Raw genomic sequence first — 26044 nt, forward strand, 5'->3', positions numbered from 1 at the left:
ATTTAAGTGATACTCTTTGACTCCTATCTATAATCTATGCAGCTATGAACTTATGCTAATTTTTACTTTTTCCCTTCTCCTACAACTTTTTAAATTACTTTTATTTTGTCAGAACCCATATTTAGATAATGCTTTTTCATGCTTGTTCTCCCTTTTTTTTTAGTCTTGGGTATATTCTTAGATCTACTATTTTAATACTCATCAGCAGTCCTTTTGCCAAAGTTTTCTTTAGTTTTAATACATGTAAAACAGCTTAACTGGATACAAGATTCTTTACTCATACTTTCCTAAAATTATTTTTTTTATTTTTTATTTTTATTTTTTTGCGGTACGTTGGACGCGCAGGCTCAGCGGCCATGGCTCACGGGCCCAGCCGCTCCGCGGCATGCGGGATCCTCCCGGACCGGGATATGAACCCGTGTCCCCTGCATCGGCAGGCGGACTCTCAACCACTGTGCCACCAGGGAAGCCCCTAAAATTATTTTTAAAATGCTGTGTCATTTTTGTCTTGCTTCTCATGTTTCAGTCAAGAAACTTTGTAAGTTTCTTGGTAATTTTTACCCCAGATGATGGATTCTTAAAAACTAAATAGTTTTACTAGACTCTGTCTTGTAATTTCGAAGGCATATGGGGGTGGGGGGGGCACTTTCAACAATAAAATTAAGATTTCGTTTTTTACTTTGATTATAGTTTTAATGGTTGTTCTATTTCATTGTTTTATTTTTCTTATTCAGGAAAATCAAATGTGTACTGGATATTTTTTTCTGTTCTATATCAAGCACTTCCTTTCTGATCCTATTTATTTCTTCATTTTATTTTTGTTCCTCTACTCAAAATCTCTTATGAGACTCTTAACTAAATCTCTTCTTCCTTGGATACTTTGTAATTTCACCTTCACCCATGAGATGATTTTTATCTTTTTTTCAATTTTTCTTTCCTGAATTTGGTCATATCTCATCTTAAATTGTGCTTTTGCTCACTTCTGTCCTGGGTTTTCTTGAATTTATGATTTAAGGTCCTCTTTTATATCTAAAAATGTTTATTTAGAGATGTTTAAAGCTTGTTGGAGTTTTATTACAGTTTTCCTGTGCATCATGTTTGGTTTTTTAGAGAATATTTTGATCAGCTAAAATCTGTTGATTTTCAATTTCTGTTTTTCTTCTTGTAGTTTTTAGTGGTTGTCAACTGCCCATTTTATAATCAGTTTCCTAGACTGGAAATAATAGATGTCTCGATGTAAACTTGGTGAGAATGTCTTACTAGGTTTCCTAGTTCAAGAGGACCCTCCTCTGATGGTAAAGATAAACGCTTTTTCTTTGGTGGTTGGTGTGTTCAAGGTTAATGTATCTTCTGATTTTGTTTTTATAGGTAGGGTTCAATTCCACAGCCTGGTTTATTACATCCCTTCATCACCAGACTCCACAGGATGCTCCCTCCTTCCAAGTCTCATACTCTCCTTCACAGTGGTGCCCACCCAAGGCCGCCACTGTCAGGGGACAATTCTGCATGGGTCTTTCATGTTCATGCATGTCTTACAAGCAGAGACACTGAGTGCCTTTGTTCTGGGTTACCTTCCCAAGACATTTATTTTTAAAAAATTCTTAGAAGACAAAAGTAATGTCTTCTCTGGACTGAAGGGCACAATTGCTTACAGTTTTGGAATATAGTGTCCCCCTTCATAGCAGGGGCAGTCATATTTACTGTCCGGTATAAAATATTCATTTTACTAAGATTAGGGCTCCTCCTCTGTAATGCAATAAACTTGGTCACAAGTGCTACCTGGCTACCTTTGCACCTCACTACAAGAACTAGGCTTGAGGAACTAGCCCAGCTTATCAAAAACACCAATACCTGGCTACTGCTATTTCTGTGAGCAATAAAGTCCTTTGTCTCTGATATATAAGTCTCATCTCTTCTGTCAGTATCCATGAAACACTGATGGGCTAAATTGTTAGCCTGCAAGGAGAAAGTCTCAGCCTCTTCACAGTTCTTGATGGCGGCCTTTTGATCTTTGAGTCCCCAGAAGCCAGTTCTCAGACATGTTCTGAGTGTTTTCTCATTCAGAAGGGGACTTTCACCTCCTTTTTTTTTTTTTTTTTCAAAATTCTGATATATTCCTTTTGAAAATATATTATGAATATTTTCAAACATATACAAAAGCAGAGAGAATATTATGGTGAAGCCCTTAATCATCACAGCAGTTTTTATAATATTCAATACATGGGCAGTCTTATTTCATCTATATCCACACCTATCCCCCAACTTTGAATTATTTTGAAAAAAATCGAAGATGTCATTTCATCTGTGGATATCCCAGTATTTCTGAAAGATAAGTATATCTTTTAAAAAACATGCCCACAATATCGTTATTACAACTAACATATTTAACAATTCCTTAAAATCACAAAATATCCAGTGTTAAGATTTTTCCCAATTGACTTGTTTCTATTTACAGTTTATTGAACTAGGATCAAACATTTGATAATTCTAGCTAATTACCTTTTGTTCTACAGCTTCCTCTTCTTTTTTTTCTTGCAGTTTTGTTGTTGCTGTTTTGTTTTGTTTTGCTGTTGTTGTCTCTTGAAGCTGGGTAACTTATAGAGTTTGCCAACAGCAATCACATTGATCATATAATAGATGTTCCTCTGTCCACTGTATTTACTATAAATTGCTCCTTAGATCTAAAGGCTTGGTCAGAATCAGATTTTATTTATTCATTTGGCAAGACTACTTTATAGGTGACGTTGTATACTTCTACCTGAAAATGCTTAATGTTTGCTCATCTCTTTTTTGGATTACTATCAGCCTCTGATAATTGCTTAGATCCATTCATTTATTATGATTATAAAATAGCAATAGAGCATTCTACCATTTCTTCTTTATTATGTAGAATAATTCTATAAAAAATTTCCCCAAAACTATATGACTATTCTGAGATATAGATTATATAGGAGAGGCAATATAAATAACTTGATTCTGTCATGTACCTGTTTTTGAAATAATGGGGACATTTTTTTCTCATCACCACTAGACCACAATGGGTTTGCTCCTCTTTTCAACTCATTCTTCACGAGACCCTGTTCTGGCATGGTTCCCAAATCTAGCTTTGTTGGTTTGAGATTGAAATTTGTAGTACTCTCTGTCTCTTATTGCTATGGACTGAATTGTGTTCTCCCCAAATTCATATGTTGAATCCCTAAACCAATATGACAGTATTTGGAGATAGGGCCTTTAGGGGATAATTAAGGTTAAATGAGGTCATAAGGGTGGGGTCCTGGTGCAATAGGATTAGTGCCCTTATGGGAAGAGACATCAGAGAGCTGCCTTGAGCTCTCTCTCTCCACACACACATACACACACGCAAAAAAAGAAGAGATCATGAGAGCACACAGTAAGATGGCACAATCTGCAAGCCAAGAGAAGAGGCCTCAGAATAAAACCTACTTTGCTGGCATCTTGATCTTGAACTTCCCAGCCTTCAGAACTGTGAGAAATAAATTTCTGTTGTTGAAGCCACCCAGTCTGCAATATTTTTTTATGGAAGTTTGAGCAGGCTAAGACACTTATTTATGCTACAGATCCCTATTGTGGATTTTATTTGCCCTTCTTGTTGATCTGTGAGCATTTTGGAGGATGTGTGGAGGAATTTGGATTAGGCAACTGCTAAAATGTAACAGGAATCTAGAAGTCCAGGCAATATATTGAGAAATAATCCCCTAAAGAAACACATGCACTTTTATTATCAAAGGTATGATTACCAAACCTGGTTCAATTTAAGACTATTAGAAATGTTCCAGAGTACAAGGATTTATTTCATCTCTATATAGTGGTAATCTTTCTTTTCTTTATCGTATGGTATAATTTATTAGAGGATGATGAGACCCCTTCTCATCAATGGCTCAGAGAAACTCCTACCTATCCTTTTGAGCAAAGCTGATAGAAGTTCTTATTTACTGACAAGTAAAGAGCATCCACTATATCAGTGACACCATTTAAAAACAGTCTTGTGGTGGAAAGTGTGGTTTCTTGAGTCAGACTGCCTGAGTTCAAATTGCACTTTTTAGGTAAATTACTTAATCTCTCTAAAAATCGTCGTTTTCTCATCATCCTGATGGGAATAATAATAGTCATAAGGATTAAATAAGATAATACATATAGAGCTTCTGACACATAGTAAGCATTCAGTCATCCTACAGATGCATTTAAAACAACCAACTTACTTTATGGTTAGAAAATGTTTCACCTTAAAAATATTTCAGTTGTCAATAATTCTCTCTATACTTAGAAGCAGTCATGTAAAATTAGGTAGAAGTCTATATAATGCCCCCAAATGTGTCACTGACTTGTTTCTTACAATCAGAAATATAAGAAGCATTGAGGACAGTTCTTGGCCCATAGTAAACTTCAATAAATATTTGTTGGTGAGTGAATTAAAATCACATAGTGAAATTATATATATAATATTTATCTCACCCCATCTGGGATCAAAGGATAGAGGACGTTGATTCTTCTGCAATTATTTTATAGAGCTTCAGAGACACACATGAATACATGTGAGACTTTCCATAACTTTACTGATCTGAATTTACAAGGCAATATTCTTTCTGTGTATAATGCTGCTTGGATTTATATAAGCATCACTTATGCCCATTGTAACATCTTTTTTTCTGACACCAAATGAGTGACTTTTTCCACAACTAATTCTCCAACACCAACTGTGTGTCCAACAATTCAATTCAATTCTGACACTAGCTACTTGGAGTTAGACCCCACAGGTTAAGGGCTCAGTCCCACAAGACTGGCCTCACTTTGAATTCCAGTCACAGGGGCCACCTATACTTCTGACTGACAGGTTATAAATTTGGGGGATCCTATAACCCTCTCCTCAGGTTCTATAATTCACTAGAATATTAATACCTTAACTCAGTGTTACAGCAGTTAAATAGAACATTTAAAAACCACCAGACTTATGAAATAGTCTAGAGAGATTTAAAGAAGTAGAGCATCTATACAGAATTAGTTGCTTAATTCATCAACATTTAATAAATCATGTACAGAGGTTCCCAACTTATGATGGTTTGGCTTATGATTTATTTAATTTATGGTGGTGTGAAAGCGATATGCACTCAGTAGAAACTATATATCAAATTTTGAGTTTTGATCTTTTCCCTGGCTGGCAATATGCATACCATACTCTCTCATGATGCTGGGCGGTGGCGGTAGACAGAGTTCCCAGTCAACCAGGCGATTGCGAAGATAAACAACCAATACACCTACTACCATTCTGTCCCCATACAACCATTCTGTCTTTCACTTTCAGTAAAGTATTCAATAAAATAGACTTTGTGTTAGACGTTAGATGATTTCGCCCAACTGTAGGGTAGTATGAGGCTAAGCCTTGATATTGGGTAGGCTGGGTGTATTAAATGCATTTTCGACTTATGATGGGTTTATTGAGATGTAGCCCCATCTCATAAATCAAGGAAGATCTGCACTAGTGTATCCTGGTTTCTACAAAACTAGAATAGATTTAATATTAATTAAATCTTTGATTTTCCTGAGACTTGTTAATTAATTTCTCTCTATGATTTAGAAGTTCCTGCTCTTAAAGCTGTCAAAGCTTAATGTCTTCTTTATGTTCTCAGTTATACATCATTGATCACTGTTGTTTTACTGATCTTGAGGTTAATTTTCTCTATGCCTCTGAACAATTCTCTGAACTTTCACGGTCCCTTTATCTTTTCTCTTCAATTGTGGGTATTTAACAACACCAACAAACAAACGGCAAAAAACATAAAACAAAACAAAAAAAACCCAGACCACATGTAAAGTAGTCTCACTAATGTGACTCTCCATGACTGTTCTTTTCCAATGAGAAGATTTTCCTCTACCTGACCACCTGTTTCTGCTCTTAGCTCCTTGCCCTTTGGAGTCGATACTTAAATTTGTTTCTATTTTGAAGCAAAATGTCAAGAGGCAACCCCCATAAATATAAAATTAGATAGCTCTGTACCCTCAGGGGCTTAGTACAAGATCCAGGTTATATATAAGTCTAACATTTCAACACCTTTAAGTAAACTTTTATTTTAAAAGTCAGAACACTAAGTAATGTGTCTATGATAAAATGCGTCTGACAATAATGAATACTTTGTAGACCTCTCATTTCTCAAACTACCCAAATTTGCTCCTCCCTCAGTCTTCTGTCTCATTAAAGGGCAACTAGCATCTCTGCCCAGATTATTGAGTAGCCTTCTAAGTAGTCTCCATGCGTTTTCCCTTGCCTCCCTGCAGGCTACTCTAAACCCAGCAACCAGAGTGATCTTTCCAAAATATGTCACATCATATTACTCTTTTGCTCAAAACCCTCATCTCCTCAGAGTAAAATTCAAGATTTTGTTAATACCTACAAGCCCTCCATGAGCTGGCTCCCTTTTATCTCTAGTATTATTGACTACAACCTCCCCTCCATCTCTGTCTACTCCAGGCATACCTTCCTCCTTGGGTTCATTGGACACATCAGGCAAGCTCTAGCCTTCGAGTTTTGACACAGCAGGGAGTGGAATGCTGTTTCCCCAGTAAGCCATAGGCTCACTCCTACACCTACTGCAAGACTTGCTCAAATGTCACCTTCTCAGTGGGCCTTGCCTTTGATTACCTTACATAAAGTTGGAATCCCTACTTCCCCTACTTCTGATGCTCCATAGTTCTGATCCCACTTCCCTTGCTTTGTATTGTTTTCTGTAACACCTCTACCTGTTAAAATGATGACTAGACAAAGAAGTACTGCAAATGGGAAAGGGAAAAGGCATCCGCAAAGAAAAGTCAGTCAAGAGCCAAGACTAACAGTTACAGAAGAGAACAAGCAAATAAAAACAAATATATTGAAATAGGATCAACATCATTGGTAATTAGGAAAATACAAATTAAAACAACAGTGGAATACTCATTGTTGGCAAAGATATTAATACACATAGAGCTGACGTCAGTTGTAGGAAAATAGAAATTCTTATATATAGCTGATAGAAATGAAAATTGCTATAACCAATTTAGAAAGTAATCTAGAAGCACTGTTAAATTTTAAACGTTTATACCCTTTGGCTAACAATCTAAATCTATTCTATGTAAATAAAGCACCAGTATGTAAGAATATATCTAGACAAATATTTCTTTTATGACGTTAACTAAAATGACATCAAAAAGAAAAAACTGTTAGAAACAACTTGATATTCCATCATAGGGAAATAGTTAAATAAATTTGGCCCATTTATAATTTTCAATATTATTCGGCCATTAAAAATAATTGGTTAGATCTATATGTATGAACCTGGAGGAATGTTCAGAAAAATGCAAAATAAACAAATAATTAGCAGGGTAATGTATAATATGACTATATTTTACTTTTTTAGAAAAGGAAGAAAAATTATCATATATATCATATAAATATACACATATTTGTGTGAGTATAAAGAAGAATATGGGATTGGTGCAAATACTAATTATCACAGTAAGGTGGAACTGAGGGAAGAATAAGTTTATTATTTTTTAATCTTCTCTAGTGTTGGCTTGTTAAAGTGGGTGTACTTTTATAGTGTACAATACAGAAAAAAATAAAACAGGCTTTTATTTGAAAATACATAGCCTAATGCTTTGATAAATGCAGAATAAGTGTATGTATCATATCAGAGGACCTAGGTTTTTATCTCAGTTCTCACAAAAAGGTGACATTTAAAATTAATGATATGATTCCAACATTGAATTGATCTAGGGTAATTCCTTTAATTCACACATGAAGAAAATGAGATTACCATGCACAAGGCAGGTTCTCAGTATAAGGCCACTGAATAAATGAATGGATGCATTAATTACTAGACAAAGAACGAGCTAAGTACTTGCTCAAATCACAGCTAGTTAGTGGCAGAGGTACATCTGGAATACAGATCTTCCAATTCCAGGTGCAGGGCTCTTTCCCTTGACATAGGCTTGGGAAAGCAACATGGAGAAAGATATGTGTATAGCCCAAAGCAGTGATAAACTGGCTCTAAATTTGCCTAAGGCAAAAATCATGATGCACAGAGTAAAGGACCATAATTACCTTTTCCTCTTAGAAAGCTTATTACTTTTTGTTTGGGGTTTTTTGTTTTTGTGTTTTGCTTTTTGAAACATACAAAATAATGCTTAGAAATGAATTTTAAACACATGAGACACAAAACAATGTCTAACAACCAGATGTTCTATGCTGGGGCCTGCTGCTCTGTCAGAAGCAGGCCAGTGACTACACACCATCTTGCATGGAACAGCCTCGTGCTTTCGGTGCTGAGTCCTACTCTGGTCCTTCCAAGCACTAACTAAAGTATCAATATGGCTACCCAGTTGTCCCCTTTTGTGGAACATTTGATTAGCATGTTTTCTGGACTTTCCTCACACCCCAAACTTCCTCTCTTGCCCCCTACTCACTCAGGCACGTCAGAAGCATTCACTGACGAAGCCTAGAGTCCATTCATAAATTAACTCTAGTTATTGCAGCCACCAAATTTCCCCCTTGACCTTCAACTCCTACTCTTTTCCCCAACAGACAGTTCTGCTTTTACTAACATTCAGAGCCTCTTACCAAAAAGTGACCTTTACTTTCACTCTCACCTAGCAGATCCAAAGAGCCAGTTTCGCTTTTTAATACTTCCCTCCGGATTTAGTTCCACCTAAGGTACATTATTTTCCAGTACAGTTCTGTTTTTCCTCTTAATAGAGCCTGAGCAGAGGACTTGAAATGGCCAGCTGGGCTGAGGGTTCCAGAAATATGCTGGATGAAAAGGAACAAAAAGCTCTCTGCGGGAATAAAAACAAAAACAAACAAACGAACAAAAATCTTTTGAGGAAAATATAATCAACATGCCTGTTAGCTGGCAGTCATTCCCTGATCGTTAAATCAGCCACAGTTCTGTTTGAACTTGATTGTTCTGTCATAGGAAAAGGATGTTTTCTAATCAGCAGTGGTTACCTAAAGCACCAGAGGAGCTGGGAGCCTGCTAGTTAGGACGTGTGTTCAGGGGTCCCTTTCTGCATCCAGAGACTGCTGGCGACCCGACAGCTGCCAACTGCCAAAATTTTGTGTAAAGATGAAAAACGTTGTTCAGAGGTGTGGAAAACCCCCCTGAGCCTAGCAAATTCTAACTAGGTACAGTTTTGAGAAATTGGGTCTAAATAAAGACAGTTGAGGCCCCTACTATGAGGTTTTTGAGAAATCTTGGACTCAAAAGTGTCCTCTTCTTAATTTAAGATTATGCAGAGGGAATTTGTCATTTTTATAGTGTCCTATTCATCACAATCTTTCTGCAGTTATCCCAGTAAACCCACTGTTTAGCACTCTCAGGTGTGGCTGGTGTCACCTATTTGGGTGAGAACAAAAGCAAGAGGAATTTCCTGTAGCGTGTCTGTGTCCATTTGGGGGCATTAAAGAACCAGTCGCAGGTGGTTGCCATGTCTCAACATACAAACAGAAGAAATGTCAAATGCCACCCCAATGTTGCCAGGTATGGGCTTTGCCTCTGACGATGGTTTTTGACAGCGGACACAGTTTCCAGGGCGCTGCTAGCCCAGAGAGTGCCTTTGTGTAATTGAGAAACAGGTGCTCTTCTTTCTGGGTGTATGCAGCCCCACGCAAGAGCTCCTGGCTTGGCCAGAGAAGCATGGGTGAGATCCCAGCCTTCCGCAGCACCAACCAGGTGCTCTGACACAACAACCCACAGAACTGTCCTCAGTGAGCTACCCTGACAAGTTACCTGCTCTGTCACCTCAGAAGGATTAAGTAAGCTTCCTTAGCTTCCTTTCTTATCTGAGGGTATCAGAGGGATGCTTCAACTCCAGACATTGTGTCTTGGGGTTGACATGACCTGTTTCCTCTTCTCTGGGACGTTATTCCCCAGCCATTGTAGCTAGGTGCACACAAGTAGTTCCAGTTCTGTGGGGGGGAAATTTGGAAGATAAAAATCAGTTCAGTTATTAGTTTAGTTTCACATCTCTCAGCTAGTCATGGGTTGAAATCTTCAATCAATGATTCCCAGTTGCCACTTCCTTTTCTAATCCATTGACCCTGACTCATGGCCAAGACACCTAGAGTCCTTGTTTTCCCTGCCCAGGCAGGGGTATTTCCAAGCTACATGAATGGCAAGACTCCTTTCTTATAGGCCCCATGCCCGACTTCTTCTACTTTTAAGTGAAAACTGCTGTCAAAGTAACAATGAGCTTCATCGATATATCTTTAAGCTCAGTAGCCTACCGATATTACAGATACTTTACTGAACTTTTCCTGGCTCTCACATTCCTCACTTACAGCGTCCCTAAGGTGGTACCAGCCCCCATCTCCTCGAACACTTCTCGGCTTTCCTTTTCTCCTGATTTTCCTCTAGATTTTCTTGTTCTGTTTTGGGGTGTTTTTTTTTTTGTTTTTTTTTTTTTTGGTTTGAACTCTCTCTTCTCTCTTGTCCTTGCACAGTGCTTTCAACTGAGCCAGCCATGTTGCATCTGGGTTCTCCCAAGTTTTTTATTTGTTTTGTTGCTAGTTTCACGAAACCTCCTCCTAAGTTTTTTCCAACTTTCTATCTCTAGCCATCATAGAAGGTCTATACCCTTTCCAAAACACCTCTTTAAAAACATTGCATGTTAAAGATAATCTTTTTCTTAGTAAGCTCCATAATTATTATTATTATTTTTTAATTTAAATACCTCAGAGCTGTATGAGTATTTTATGAGGAAAAACTCTAGGGTCACAGCGTCAACTGCAGTCACTTTTGAGAGGAAGGGCTCTTCTCATAACGTATCCCATGATTTTGTTAACACTCTCTTCGAACCTACTCATGTTTTCCAAGCAGATATACTGAACTCTTGATAAGCTTCAGGCAGCGAATCTTCTTGATCAGCGTAGCTGGCCCTCACTGGATCTTCTGAGCCATGTTCATTAATGAACTTGACAGCAAATTCACTACAGTTTGTTTGGAGGCAGGAAAATGTTATAGCGGCCGTTTGTAAGAAATCCTATAAGCTCCACAAGCGGAAGCATTTTTTTTTTCTTTTCTGCTCATTGAGATAATGTGCCAACCACTAGGAAGAGTGTCTGCCGTATAATAGATGTTCAATAGATGTTCAATAGTTATTTGCTGAAGGGATAGATGATAAAATCCAGTCATTTTTTATTTTACTTTTTTACCTCTGTAGCACTGTGAGCATGATTCATAAGGAAAAAGTCTTCAATGCCTTCATTGCCATGTAAACCTCTTTGTAACTAAAAATTTAGGCCGCAGATATCAAACTCATATGTTTCGGGTTATATTTTCTCTGAATGTGATTCTCTACAATGAAGGTCATGTACTACTTTTCAGCCCATTCCTTTAAGTTTTTGTATCTTTCCTGTAGTCCATTCCTTTTGCTTTAACATTTTGGTTTGCAAAGTCTATTAAAATGTCATTCATTGCTACTGTTTACCTTTCCTTTCCTGTAGTTTACAAAAAAAAAAAAAAAATGAAATCTTTCCTAGCCCAGATCCCTAAGAGACACCAGATCGCTATGCTCACCCAGAAATTTGTCTATTATCTTACTCCCTTCAGTTCTTTTCTAGAATCTATTTTTAAAACATGACAAAACGTTTTTATATGCATTCAGTTTTTAAAATTGCCTTTGCCTATAATCTTAGTGGAGAGACTTTATGTGTGTATTTAATCAATCAAGCAAGACTTGTCCGTACAGAAACTTTTCTTTCCACTGCTTAAATTACTTTCATGTTAGTAAATCTGTATCATAAATTCTACTTCTCACTGATAAGGTCTTTGAATTTCTTACATGGCTATTCATAATTAAAATAGTATTAGCAAGCCTTATTTCTGTGTTGGCTAATAAATATTGAGGAAAAATCCTAAATTTGTCCTCAAATTCCTTCAGAATTCTTGGGTGGATCCCACTATTTTGGTTTTTTGTTTGTTTGTTTTAATATTTATTTATTTACTTACTTATTTGGCTGCGGGGTCTTAGTTGTGGCATGCGGAAGCTTAAGTTGCCATGTGTGGAATCTTCCTTGCGGCGGGCGGGCTCTTTTAGTTGCCGTATGTGGGATCTAGTTCCCCGAACAGAGATCGAACCCGGGCCCCCTGCATTGGGAGCACGGAGTCTAAACCACTGGACCACCAGGGAAGTCCCGCACAATTTTGGTTATGTTTAGCTTTATAACTAGGCTTAGAATAGCTCTTATGTGTACTTAAGCTTGGCCCTAGATGTTAAGGGACACTCAAAATCTTTAACAGTTAAGTCAAAAATCAAGTTTCTTAACTCTGAACAGCCATCTACTTGATGAGCACAACTTTTACATTGTACTGATAACTTTCTAACTGGTTTAAGTTCATTAAGCCTAATACTTTGAGCCAAGTCTGTTCATATTTGTTCTTGAATGTTTTAAATTGAATTTCTATGCTACTCATGGATCTCTTTACTGAAGGAAAGGCCTTTAATACTCTGATGATGTATTAATCAGAAAAAAAATACAATACTTTATATACCCCAGTCCCAATTTACAAAAATATATATGTGCATAGAAAGGAAAAAGGTAAATTTACCACGATTTTATTCTATATTAAAGTTGTATTACTATTATATTAATTATAAAAGTCTTTACTGAAAATGCTACTAGATATACATACTTATATTTGATATGAATGTATATTTTTAAGTAATTATTAATTCTTTTCATCTTCACAACTAAATACTTTTCCCTGGCTATTTATAATTCCATTTTTAATGACTAAGTCTGACCAATTCTTTAGTTTTCCAAACTTCACTGGAATTCTGAGTTTAATTGTGTTATGATCTCCATTGCACAGTCAAGCACACGCAATTACTTCCTGAACAAGTTCCTAATTTTTGGCTCTTAAAAACCGAACATGGTATGTGGCCCTTTCTTTCCTTACTGTCTTTTTTTTTTTTAAAAAGTACTTATATAGAAAAATGAACTGTTTATTAAAAAGATCTGTTTCTACCAGTATTAGAACTGGTGATCTCTTCTAATTCTTTACCTTTGGCAATCTACACAAAAGCTGTGCTCAATGAAATGCAATGAGAAGAGCTCACCTTGGGCAAGTTAATCATCTCTGTGAACCTCAGTTTCCTCACCTGTAAGACAGGGGAAGCAGTTCCTACCTCAAGGAGGCCTTCTATGGAGTGAATGCGATAAAGCATACACAGTGCTTAGTGCACTTAGTGCCTGGCTCAGTAGACGCTGCCATCGCTGTGACTAGCCTGGCCAGGGGACTGTGTGTTTGTACATATTTCAACAAGTGTCAGGTGAGTAAAGGTGAATGTCGTTTTTTAGTAGAATGCTACTGTTTCCCATCTATTCTGTCATCGCTCATCAGAACAATGTCACCTCACCCACCTGCTGGTCTTGTTTTCACTACAGAATGCTACCTGGCCTTTGGAGATGATTTTTTTTTTCACTTGATCTCAAAAGTGCCAGTTAAATGTGAGATTTGCTTTTTCTGCCAAGTATTCTAACTTACCGTGTTTTAGGAACGCCTCCTCTAGTCTTGGTGTAGTTGCATTTATACAAATACCTGAATTGCTTTTATGTCAATCTTGTAAAGATGTCTGAAGAACAAAAAACAATTTATACCAAATAACTGTTTCACTTTGCTGGTTTCCCACATAATCATGACCCTTGATAATTTCCTTCCGAATTCAGTGATTTGATGTTTTATAACAAAGAGAAACCAGTGTTGTTTTTTTCCATTTCACTCAAGAATAAATGATCCATTCTCTCTACTCAGAAATACACAAGGTCAACAATAGTTTTATTTTATAGTTTTTGAATCTAAAAATAATGCTGTGATAAAAATCCATTTTATTTATTTATTTATTATTTTATTTTTGTCTGCCTCAGGTCTTAGTTGAGGCATGCGGTATCTTTCTAGTTGTGGTGTGTGGTGCAAGGGCTTCTGTAGTTGTGGCGCACAGGCTCCAGAGCATGTGGGCTCTGTAGTTGCAGCACACGGGCTCACTAGTTGTGGTGCGCAATCTCAGTAGTTGCGGCATGCAGGCTTAGTTGTGCCGCAGCATGTGGGATCTTAGTTCCCCGACCAGGGATCAAACCCGCATCCCCTGAATTGGAAGGCGGATTCTTAACCACTGGACCACCAGGGAAGTCCCTAAAAATCCATTTTAAACCCCTGTGCTATTCCTTGATGCCAAAAGTCATATCATTGTGTTTAAAAAAAAAAGTAATTAATGAAAGAAAAACACTTCCTTTACGCACATTTCTTTCTTTTGGAATCTCACCCAAAATCATGAGGACATAAGCTCTTGAAGGTTAATGGACTTTATTACACAAAGAAGTTTTAAAGAAATATTTGTTGAATTAAATGAGAAAAAAAGTCTTCCTGAGTTTGGGTTTTTTCTTTTTCTATTGTGCATGGATTTTAGCACTAACCCACATTTCCAAAGGCAGGCTTCTATAATCTGAGGATTTCAACAATTTTTAATATGTTTATTATGAGAAGTCCACAGGGAGGTGAAATGCCAGACATTACAGAGCAAAGATGAAGACATTCAAGGTTTGGGAGTCTTGTTTATTTATTTTGTGTTTTTTCCTACCTGGGCTTTAAATATTATGGTGGAAATAGCTCATTTCATTTTTGGAATCCTTGGGCTAGAACAGACTATCAAAGTAATTTGATTCACACACATGCTCTTCTTCCACATTCTTTTAGAAAAGCAAAACACTAAATCATCTTTGCTTTGTTTCGGTTTGCACTAATTCCACAAATCTCAAAGAAGATTTATAGGCCTGCATCTTAGTTTCTGCAATATAATGAAATGCTAACTTCATTTTCATAAGATGATTTCTACATTGAGTATAAGATAAAGTGTCAAACCGATTTTATTTTTTTAGGTTTACTATTTATGTACTTTTTTATTTTAAAATAATTTCAAACTCCCAAGAATTTCTAAGTGTATCAAGATCTTTCTTTTTTTTTTTTTAACTGAGCAAATTCAGAAATAAATTAACACTGGATTATTTCATGTGCATTTCCTACAACCAAGGACATTCTCCCATGTAACCACAAGAAAGAAAAAAACTTTTCCTCTACCCTGTTAGGTTCAGTGTCGGGGGGCCTGCTACTTTAACCGACACAGGTTGATTAACAGGAGAAAAGGAATACACATTTATTAATATTTGTATTTTCATGGGATTTCACAGAAAAGAAATGAAATTCAAAGAAGAAGTTAGACTCAGGAGCTTCTATACCCTTCTTAGCAAAGGAAATAGTGTTTGGGCTTCAGGGGACAATAAATTGTATGGAAGTAACTAGGAAATATATGGGCTATTGTAGTAAGGTTTGTTTATGCAGACTCATTTTGGTTGCCGTGATGAGTTGTTCTTCTCATCCTGGTATAGGAAAAGGGCAAAATTTATGCCACCTTCACAAAAGGAAATTTACGCCCTGCTTTTAGGGAGATCAAGGAGGGCGGATAACTCTTACCATACTTGTTGATTCTTCAACTCAAAATGATCTTCATATCAAAGTGGCATATTTTGAGTGTGGCAAATTCTGATCCCCTTTGAATCAAAATCAGAAAACGAACATTGTTACAATACTATCGTATAATCCTCAAAGCCATTCAAGTTTTTGCCAATTATTCTGTTCGTGTCTTTCCTAGACAAAGAAGGATCCAATCCAGGAACATAGATTGCATGTAGTTTTCATGATTTTTAGCCTCTTTCAATCTGGGACAGTTTCCCAGTCTTGCTTGACTTTCATGACCTAACACTTTATACATTTTTAGCAGGAATACCACAGATGTGAAGCTATGTTTTGATGCATCCTATCAGATGGTCAGTTTGGATTTTTCTCATTACAGGTGATTTTATTCTTGATCATTCCGTTAAGGTGGAGTCTGCCAATATTCTCCAATGTAAGGTTACTCTTCCGTATTTCCTTTAGTATTAGCTAAGTATTTGGGGGGGGGGGAGATCCTATGAAATGATGTAAAGATGCCATTCCTCATCAAAATTTCAGGCGTGAGTTTTAGCATCCATTAATATTTCCTATTTAAATTATTACTATGATGGCTGCCAAATAGTGAATTTCTGATACCATAATTTCTTCTACATTTATTAGTAGGTATTCTAACGTAAAGAAAAAAGATTTCTCCTGTCCCCATTTATGTCTATTTCTAAATTTTTTATCAGTATAAATTAACTAATCCTATTTTATTTAATGAGTTAGAATGCATTTATATCACTACTTATTTTGATGTGAAATTGTCCCATGTTTAACCAGTTCTTTAGGTATTTCCTAATTTCTAGCACAAAAAGAAATTCTAGGCTCATCAATTTCACATCCATATGAACACTGAAAAAAACAGAGAAAGAAAGAAAGAAAGTGAATATAGACCATTTCAATCTTTAACAAAGTTAACTTACCACTATAGTAGGAAAGCTATTCAGTGTAAGTCTATTACATAAATGTTAAACAACTGCAAATTAAAAAAAAAAAATCTATTAAAAAAGAAAGAAAATTTTTATTAAAAGTTTAAAATTCGGTAAAAAAGCTACAATTATTACAAATGTACACACCACACACTTCTCTCTCTCTGCTGACCTCAAAATTCAAAATAAATATAACAGAAAATGTGAGCAACATCAGAAACTAGTTTCTACCTGAACTGAATGCAGAGTGCCCTCTAGAGGCATCATTTAATCAATGCAATATTTCCAACTGCAAATGAACCTGTTTATAATATAGCTCTGTAGAAAGTTTTCAGAAGCAGTTCTCATTCAATACGTAGGTTTACTCTACGCATACTAATAACTCATAATGATTTGATTCAGTGTATTATGTACCACCTCTAACAAAACTAATGCAAGGGATCCAACAAAATGTGGCTCTCACTTTATCAGCTAGACAAGAGAATTGAGACACGTGATCACAAGATAAGACATCAGATTGTCATAGGTCAGTTTGTGACTTCTGGTAAAGCTATTACCAAATCTGAGACCTCCCAAAAATTTTATGCAGAAGAAATGTCTCCATAATTTATTCCATTATTTCCTCACCATCCATAGACGAATCAGCTGTAGATTCAGCTTGCAAACTGCCTCACTTGGCTCTGTACTTTTATGTACTGCTGCAAACTTCAAAACTGCTGGTGAATTAAAATCGAGAACTGTAGTCACATCTTGAAATGAAACGCCAACACAGATGTGAAAAATTCACATTTAAACTGATATCGTTTAAATAAGTATTACTTAAAGATCAAGTAAATAGAAAGGTAAACTACTTCTCCTATTATAAAATTTTTATACAGCTCTCAAGTATATGGGGGTCCAAATTACTTAATACTTCAGCTATAGTTATTAAAAGTATCACTTTCTCACCTTCTTTGCAATAATTTAAAATAATTTGAATAAAGTTATTTTACCAATGGCTGTTCCTTAAAAAAGTCCTTTCAAATATTTGTCCCAATGAAATTCAGCTATAACAATATAGATTTGAGTTAAGAGAATAGTTTTAAGATAATATTGTTTTATTTGATCATATGTTTTACCTAAATACATACTCAATATTAAACAGCAATGAGATACTAGGGAAAATATTATAATTAGACTTCCAAAGTTTAGTCTTCCGACCTTCCTAGAGAATGTCACAACTTGGTATTGTGTAAAGAAGAGACACATTTTGATAAATTAAAGGAAAACTATCGTTGACACCGAAATGTGGTTATATCAGATGAGTGTACCCAGATCTAATTTATCTACTTTGCTTTTCTGATATAGATACAATTGTAAAATATATAACTTAATGTTCCTGTTGAAATGCTTATTTCCAAGTACAGTGCAGGGGAGGAAAATTCTTGAATGGGCTCTGCAAGAAAAGACAGCTTAATAGGAGAAAACCACACAAACAAGTTTTTGGGGACATGGGAGCCTAAGAGGTTAGGAAATGAAGACCCAAAGAAATGGCAAAACCTAGTATACAATGCTTTTATACTAAATTGATCAAAGAAAGACAATTAGGGAAAAGTAACTGAAACATGATGAGGCTAACGGAAGATACGAATTATTTTAACAAGGTCTGTTTGTACAGATTTCTCTTCATCTTAATTTCCCATCCTTGATGATAAGAATGCTTCTTTCTTCCTAGTATAGGGGGACATCTTTCACAAGGGAGTTTTATCTCCTGTTTTCAGGAAGAAAAGGGGGAGATCAGAATGCTTTTTTTTGTATCTGCTGTTTTTCAAGTATCTTTTGTTCAAAATAATCCTAATGCTTAAGTGGCATATTTTGGGCTGGCATTCTCTGCCATCATTCAACATTCACAATAAAATATATAATTTTGCTCTGCATGTATAGCTAGCTTAATTTTGTTTTCAGTAAATCAGCATGAGCATATTTACTCTGCAGAGCAATGTGCAAAAGCTTTATCCACGTGATACAAACGCTAAAATGCCAAGGTTTTCTTGACCTTCAGGTCAAGCTTAACGTAACAGGCTTAACTTATTCACAATGCTGGTTGGGAATTATGTTTCCTAACACCTGAATCTTTAAGAGTATTCACTTTTTATAGTCTCTGCTTCTTCAAAAGAATGGAATTTTAAGTAAATAAAGAACAACCTTCATGATAGTCTGCCATATTCAAAAGAAATAGTAACAAAAACACCAAGGAATCTATCCCCTATTGACCCATAAACTCTCAAGCTATGTCCCTCCTGTATCCCTGTTAGAGGGTGTATTTTGTGTGTTTTCAACCCCATAATAAATAGTAGGGAGAGTAGCAATATTTGCGTGACTTCTTCGTCTTTCTGCTGTTCCTCCAACAGGGTCCCTGCTCCCTGGAGTAGAGAAACTCACATCCTAACAAACCTTGGTGTTCCAGGCTCAGTCTATCCAGAAGATCTAAGATCTAAAAACGGTGTCATTTTTCTCTCAATAAAAACTCAGAAAACTTGTTAGGAGAGGAGAGAATCATGCTTACTACTTGCCCTCGGACAAGATTTTATCCTGACTTATATTTCTTCTCAAGCATCAACCTGACTACAGGTTTGATTCCAGGGAATTTGGAAGGACTCCACAACTCCAAAATCCCTCCAGAACACTGCTTGCTGATGCCTAAAGCTCTATGGCTTGTAGCAGAAAGTTGTGTGCCCTGTTACAATCTCCATAGCTGTTAGACTTTGTCAGCTCCTTCTCCCAGAGGCTGACTACTGAGATGAGGAGGGAAGAAATCATATAGATCCCATGGAGAGAACACGTCTAGAGAGAACAGATGAGCAGCCTACACGTGACTTTTTAATACAAGCGTCCCGTCCTTCAGGACTACCTGGCATCCTTGTTGACCTCAGACCTAGTTGTTCTTGACTATCTGTTCTCTTGTCAAACATTTCATAATCACTCTGAGACTCTGGAGTTACAATGATAAGCAAGCCAAACCTGTGCCTGCCTCCAGGGGTTTCTAATTTAGTGGAGGATACATGTGAGTAGACATGCAATCAAGTGTAATAAGCTGCCTACTGTAGGAAATACACGTTGCTATGGAAATACATAGTTGGAACATCTCATGCAATCTAGGGTCTTGTCATGCTCCCATACTTAAGGTGAGAACTGCACAATGGCTAACATTCAGCCAGACAAAAAGGCCAAGGTTTGCATGTATCACAATATCTCCTGTTGAAACAGTGTGTATTTATAGACGCTGTATCCTGCCTCATCTGTTGCTCTGCCCTTGTGAACAAGAATGTTTTACTGATGCAGAATAGTTCCAGTAAGATGGCCAAACCTTAACTCCGTAGGATAGTTATAGGAAGATGTGGTTTCTACAGAACTATGCTCACCTGTAACCTTTCGCGGGCTGAACAGCACCTGCAGCTGCACCTTATCTCCACTCCAATCTGGCTCTTCTGTCCACGCGTTCCTCCAGGGAGCAGCCACAAGAGGTTTGGCTGGGGTGTGTGGCATCAGTTCAGCGACCTGGCACATCACAAAAAGCAGAGAGGAGATAAATAGGGATCCAACCAAGAATGCAGATAGAGGGCAGTAACAGAGTCCATGTTTATAAGAAACATCCCGACCCTCCAGGCTTTTGTTTCAGACATGCAAAGACCATTTTTAGATATTTATTTAAATTATTAAGCCACATAGCCTTGGGTTGAACTCTAGAAATAGTCACTCTTGCCCAAGGCCGATGCTACTCTGAAAATTTTGTGAGCAAATCTTTTCTCTTCCATCACCTCTTTAAGCCACAACTGTTAAAGCTCTCAATTACGAAATAATTAAGACACCATGACTTGTGGATCTAAAGCACATTTACACAGAGTAACTTCTTCATTGAGTAGTTTGTTTCTCCCCCTTATAGCCAGTAGCACACTCAGACTACTAATCACAATAACAAAAAGTAAAACCCAAAAGTCACAGAAAAAAGTCACGGGAAAAGAAAAAGTTTCCGTTTTCTTAATTGTTTTGGATTCGTTATTGTAGGTCTTTTCCTTCTCTTGTGTTTCTTGCCTTGAGAAGTTCCTTTAGCAGTTGTTGTAAAGCTGGTTTGGTGGTGCTGAACTCTCTCAGCTTTTGCTTGTCTGTAAAGGTTTTAATTTCTCCATCAAATCTGAATGAGATCCTTGCTGGGTAGAGTAATCTTGGTTGCAGGTTTTTCTCCTTCATCACTTTAAATATGTCCTACCAGTCCCTTCTGGCTTGCAGAGTTTCTGCTGAAAGATCAGCCATTAACCTTATGGGGATTCCCTTGTGTGTTATTTGTTGTTTTTCCCTTGCTGCTTTTAATATGCTTTCTTTGTATTTAATTTTTGACAGTTTGATTAACATGTGTCTTGGCGTATTTCTCCTTGGATTTTTCCTGTATGGGACTCTCTGTGCTTCCTGGACTTGATTAACTATTTCCTTTCCCATATTAGGGAAGTTTTCAACTATAATCTCTTCAAATATTTTCTCATTCCCTTTCTTTTTGTCTTCTTTTTCTGGAACTCCTATAATTCGAATGTTGGTGTTGTCCCAGAGGTCTCTGAGACTGTCCTCAGCTCTTTTCATTCTTTTTTCTTTATTATTATTTTATTTTTTTATTTCTTTATTATTATTTTATTATTATTTTTTTTTTTTCTTTATTCTGCTCTGCAGTAGTTATTTCCACTATTTTATCTGCCAGGTCACGTATCCGTTCTTCTGCCTCAGTTATTCTGCTATTGATCCCATCTAGAGTGTTTTTCATTTCATTAATTGTGTTGTTCATCATTGTTTCATCTTTAGTTCTTCTAGGTCCTTGTTAAACGTTTCTTGCATTTTCTCTATTCTATTTCCAAGATTTTGGATCATCTTTACTATCAGTATTCTGAATTCTTTTCAGGTAGACTGCCTATTTCCTCTTCATTTGTTAGGTCTGGTGCATTTTTATCTTGCTCCTTCATCTGCTGTGTGTTTTTCTGTCTTCTCATTTTGCTTATCTTACTGTGTTTGGGGTCTCCTTTTTGCAGGCTGCAGGTTCGCAGTTCCTGTTGTTTTTGGTGTCTGTCCCCAGTGGTTAAGGTTGGTTCAGTGGGTTGTGTAGGTTTCCTGGTGGAGGGGACTAGTGCCTGTGTTCTGGTGGATGAGGTTGGATCTTGTCTTTCTGGTGGGCAGGTCCACGTCTGGTGGTGTATTTTGGGGTGTCTGTGGACTTATTATGATTTTAGGCAGCCTCTCTGCTAATGGGTGGGGTTGTGTTCCTGTCTTGATAGTTGTTTGGCATAGGATGTCCAGCACTGTAGCTTGCTGGTCGTTGAGTGAAGCTGGGTGTTGAGATGGAGATCTCTGGGAGATTTTCGCCATTTGATATTATGTGGAGCTGGGAGGTCTCTTGTGGACCAGTGTCCTGAAGTTGGTTCTCCCACCTCAGAGGCACAGCACTGACTCCTGGCTGCAATACCAAGAGCCTTTCATTCACACAGCTCAGAATAAAAGTGAGACAAAGTAGAAAGAAAGAATTAGTAGAAGTAGAAAGAAAGAAAGAAAGGAGGGAGGGAGGGAGGAAGGGAGGAAGGAAGGAGGGAAGGAAGGAAAAAAAGAAAGAAGATAAAGTAAAATAAAATATAATAAAATTATTAAAATAAAAATATAATTATTAAGAAAAAATATTAAAAAACAAAAAAACGGACGGATAGAACCCTAGGACAAATGGTGGAAGCAAAGCTATACAGACAAAATCTCACACAGAAGCATACACACTCACAAAAAGAGGAAAAAAGGAAAAAATCATAAATCTTGCCCTCGAAGTCCACCTCCTCAATTTGGGATGACTCGTTGTCTATTCATGTATTCCACAGATGCAGGGTATATCAAGTTGATTGTGGAGCTTTAATCCGCTGCTTCTGAGGCTGCTGGGAGGGATTTCCCTTTCTCTTCTTTGTTCTCACAGCTCCTGGGGCTCAGCTTTGGATTTGGCCCCGCCTCTGCATGTAGGTCGCCTGAGGGCGTCTGTTCCCGCTCAGACAGGACGGGGTTAAAGGAGCCGCTGCTTCGGGGTCTCTGGCTCACTCAGGCCGGGGACGCGGGGGGGGGGGGGGGGGGGGCACGGAGTGTGGGGCGGGCCTGCGGCGGCAGAGGCCTGCGTGACGTTGCACCAGCCTGAGGCGCGCCGTATGTTCTCCCAGGGGAGTTGTCCCTGGATCCCGGGACCCTGGCGGTGGCGGGCTGCACATGCTCCCCGGAAGGTAGGCGTGGAGAGTGACCTGTGCTCGCACACAGGCTTCTTGGTGGCGGCAGCAGCAGCCTTAGCGTCTCGCGCCCGTCTCTGGGGTCCGCGCTGTTAGCCGCGGCTCGTGCCCGTCTCTGGAGCTCCTTTAAGCAGCTCTCTTAATCCCCTCTCCTCACGCACCAGGAAACAAAGAGGGAAGAAAAAGTCTCTTGCCTCTTCGGCAGCTCCAGACTTTTCCCCGGACTCCCTCCCGGCTAGCCGTGGCGCACTAACCCCCTGCAGGCTGTGTTCACGCAGCCAACCCCAGTCCTCTTCCTGTGCTCCGACCGAAGCCCGAGCCTCAGCTCCCAGCCCCGCCCGCCCCGGCGGGTGAGCAGACAAGCCTCTCGGGCTGGTGAGTGCCGGTCGGCCCTGATCCTCTGTGCGGGAATCTCCCCGCTTTGCCCTCCACACCCCTGTTGCTGTGCTCTCCTCCGCGGCCCCGAAGCTTTCCCCCTCCGCCACCCGCTGTCTCCACCCGCAAACAGGCTTCCTAGTGTGTGGAAACATTTCCTCCTTCACAGCTCCCTCCCACTGGTGCAGGTCCCGTCCCTATCCTTTTGTCTCTGTTTATTCTTTTTTTCTTTTGCCCTACCCAGGTATGTGGGGGGTTTCTTGCCTTTTGGGCGGTCTGAGGTCTTGTTCCAGCATTCAGTAGGTGTTCTGTAGGAGTTGTTCCACGTGTAGATGTATTTCTGGTGTATCTGTGGGGAGGAAGGTGATCTCCGCGTCTTACTCTTCCGCCATCTTCCCAGAAGCCTCCAAGGGGTTGTTTTTAAGGGACGAAAAATGATGAGGAAGGGAAAAGAAAAAAAAAACTATGTAAAGAAAAATAACAAAATGAACGTATTTTTCTCTTGAATTGTGGGGTTTTTTTCCTTTTTTTTTTTTTTTTTTGCGGTACGCGGGCCTCTCACTGTTGTGGCCTCTCCCGTTGCGGAGCACAGGCTCCGGACGCGCAGGTCAGCGGCCATGGCTCACGGGCCCAGCCGCTCCGCGGCATGTGGGACCTTCCCGGACCGGGGCACGAACCCGTGGCCCCCGCATCGGCAGGCGGACTCTCAACCACTGCGCCACCAGGGAAGCCCTTGAATTGTGTTTTTAATGAGAAGATTTCTCCATCATGCCAACATGATATAATGGAAAGAAAAATGGACTGGAGTCAGAAAATCTGATTTAAATTTTGATGTTACCTGTTAATAGTCATGGGAATGTAAGCAATTCATTCTTGTTCTCATATAAATGATGCAAGTTGGACTAAGTTCTTTTTAAGGTAATTTCCAGGTACTCTTTGACTCTAATATTTCCATTTGGTGGCAAATAATTCCTTAGGGATTTGTTCTCAGTTTAACTGAAGACATACAGCAAACATAGCCCAGAGACAGGCCATAGAACCCTACAGATCTGCGTCTGATCTTGGTCCTGCCAATGTTCTGCAGTGTGATATCATGTAAATTAGTAAGTTAATTAACTTCCTAAGTCTGAGTTTGCTCATCTGTATAACGCAGGTAATGCTGACTATGGTAATGCGTTGTTATACCCACTGAATAAGAATATGGATGTAAAGCATCAGGCTTACTGGGAGTGCTCAGCTCTGGTCATCGTTATCAGACTGTGAAAATCCCTAAACTTGCCTGTATCTTACTTGATTACTTGGAATAAATGTGCAAGTAAGTGAAAATTAAACTCCAATACTCTTTAAAGTTCTCTAATGGCAGCAACTAATGAATACAAAATGAAATTAGAGAACTGGAGATTTTAGAGGGGTATCGTACACGAATAACACCTCCACATCATTCACAAAATTATAATCATTTTTAATTATCTTTGTAAAATGTGACTTTCCCATGTCCCCTGGGCAGATGTGAAAGCATGGAGCTGGATAATAAAATCTGCGATCTGATTGAGAGGAATGTTTCTCCTGATTCCAGAGGGGTCACCCCGGGACCAATGCCAAGTCACAGAAGTCCATGTTCTGTGAAGGTAAGAAAACATCTTCTTTCGCGGTTTCTCAATACACCCTTCAGCAGCGTGTTCACCGAGAAGAATGCATGGGGACAGTCCCCAAATCATTTACAGTAATGCACTTCCTTGATGGCTGAGAGGACAAAGTGAACCAGTACCAACTTCTCATACACAGTCACTTCCTGTTACCAAGGAAACCCTCAGCAGAAGCTCCTTCCAGTTTAAAGCGTGATACCAGGGGAAGCAGAGCTCAAGCCGCAAGAAAGAACGCTTATTGCAGCGACAGCTCTTTTACTGGGAGGCGCTAACCTCGTTTTTGTAAACCCACTTACACTGGGTTGCGAAAGTCTGCACAACTCACGTCCATTTTTTTGATGAAAGAACAAGGTTTTCCTGATTAGAGTTGTTTGACTTTGACTTTCCTCTTGTTTTAGGATATTTGTCTATAGTGCTTTATGTAAGCAAATAAAATTCAAGGGTAAGCTCAAGCTAGGAATTTTGTGCATGACTTTCTAGAAATACATCATAAATGACAACATAAGCTCTTAAACTCTGCAGCCCTTCTGATTAGAAACCGTCTCTAATGATCATTTCAAAAGAGATCTAATGTAAGTAAATTAGAGAGCATGACTGACATTAAAAACATTTACATAGGGCTTCCCTGGTGGCGCAGTGGTTGGGAGTCCGCCTGCCGATGCAGGGGACACGGGTTCGTGCTCCGATCCAGGAGGATCCCACATGCCGTGGAGCGGCTGGGCCCGTGGGCCATGGCCGCTGAGCCTGCGCGTCCGGAGCCTGTGCTCCGCAACGGGAGAGGCCACAACAGTGAGAGGCCCGTGTACCACAAAAAGAAAAAAAAAAAAAAAAAAATTTACATAACTTCTGCTTTGGTTCCTAGTTCTAAAATAATTCATGCTCATTGTGGAAAAGCTATACTAAGCATAGAGAATACTATAAAAATCATGTAGAGACAGATTTGTTGTGGAGCTAATTAAGCTTGGATTCCCCTAAACAAATATTTACTTTTGTAACTAATTAGCATTCACAGATTTGTGTCTTTTTCTCTTAAAGGAGGTCCTGGAATTGTATAAGCCTTAGGCCTCGCCAAACATGTATCAGCCTCTGAAATCCCCTCCATGCCCACAGCTCCTAGAGAGCCTCTCTCAGCATTTGGGGTCTGTCTGTGTGTCTCCTTCTGTCACACACACACACGCGTGCACACCCTGTTTTGTTAAACTCACCTTTTTTCACTTAATAAAATGTTGTGGATATTCCTATAACTCTTTCATTCGTTTAATGACCAAATAGTATGGTGTGTGTTCTTC

At 38.5% G+C, this 26044-nt stretch overlaps 1 protein-coding gene across 5 annotated transcripts in view; it reads left to right on the forward strand.

Annotated features, from left to right (window-relative positions):
- Nucleotides 1-26044, forward strand: part of TNIP3 (TNFAIP3 interacting protein 3) — a 92138-nt gene that overhangs the window by 7669 nt on the left and 58425 nt on the right. For 2 of the 5 annotated variants that reach the window (XM_079919730.1, XM_079919731.1), the window contains exon 2: nucleotides 24617-24737. In XM_079919730.1, coding sequence (XP_079775856.1) covers nucleotides 24617-24737 — 121 coding nt within the window. Of the gene's footprint in view, nucleotides 1-22617; nucleotides 22732-22898; nucleotides 23110-24616; nucleotides 24738-26044 lie in introns of those variants that run through there. The other 3 variants (XM_079919733.1, XM_079919732.1, XM_079919734.1) reach the window with 3 other exon arrangements.

This window comes from Stenella coeruleoalba (assembly GCF_951394435.1).
Source record: "Stenella coeruleoalba genome assembly, chromosome: 4".
Taxonomy (NCBI): Eukaryota; Metazoa; Chordata; class Mammalia; order Artiodactyla; family Delphinidae; genus Stenella; species Stenella coeruleoalba.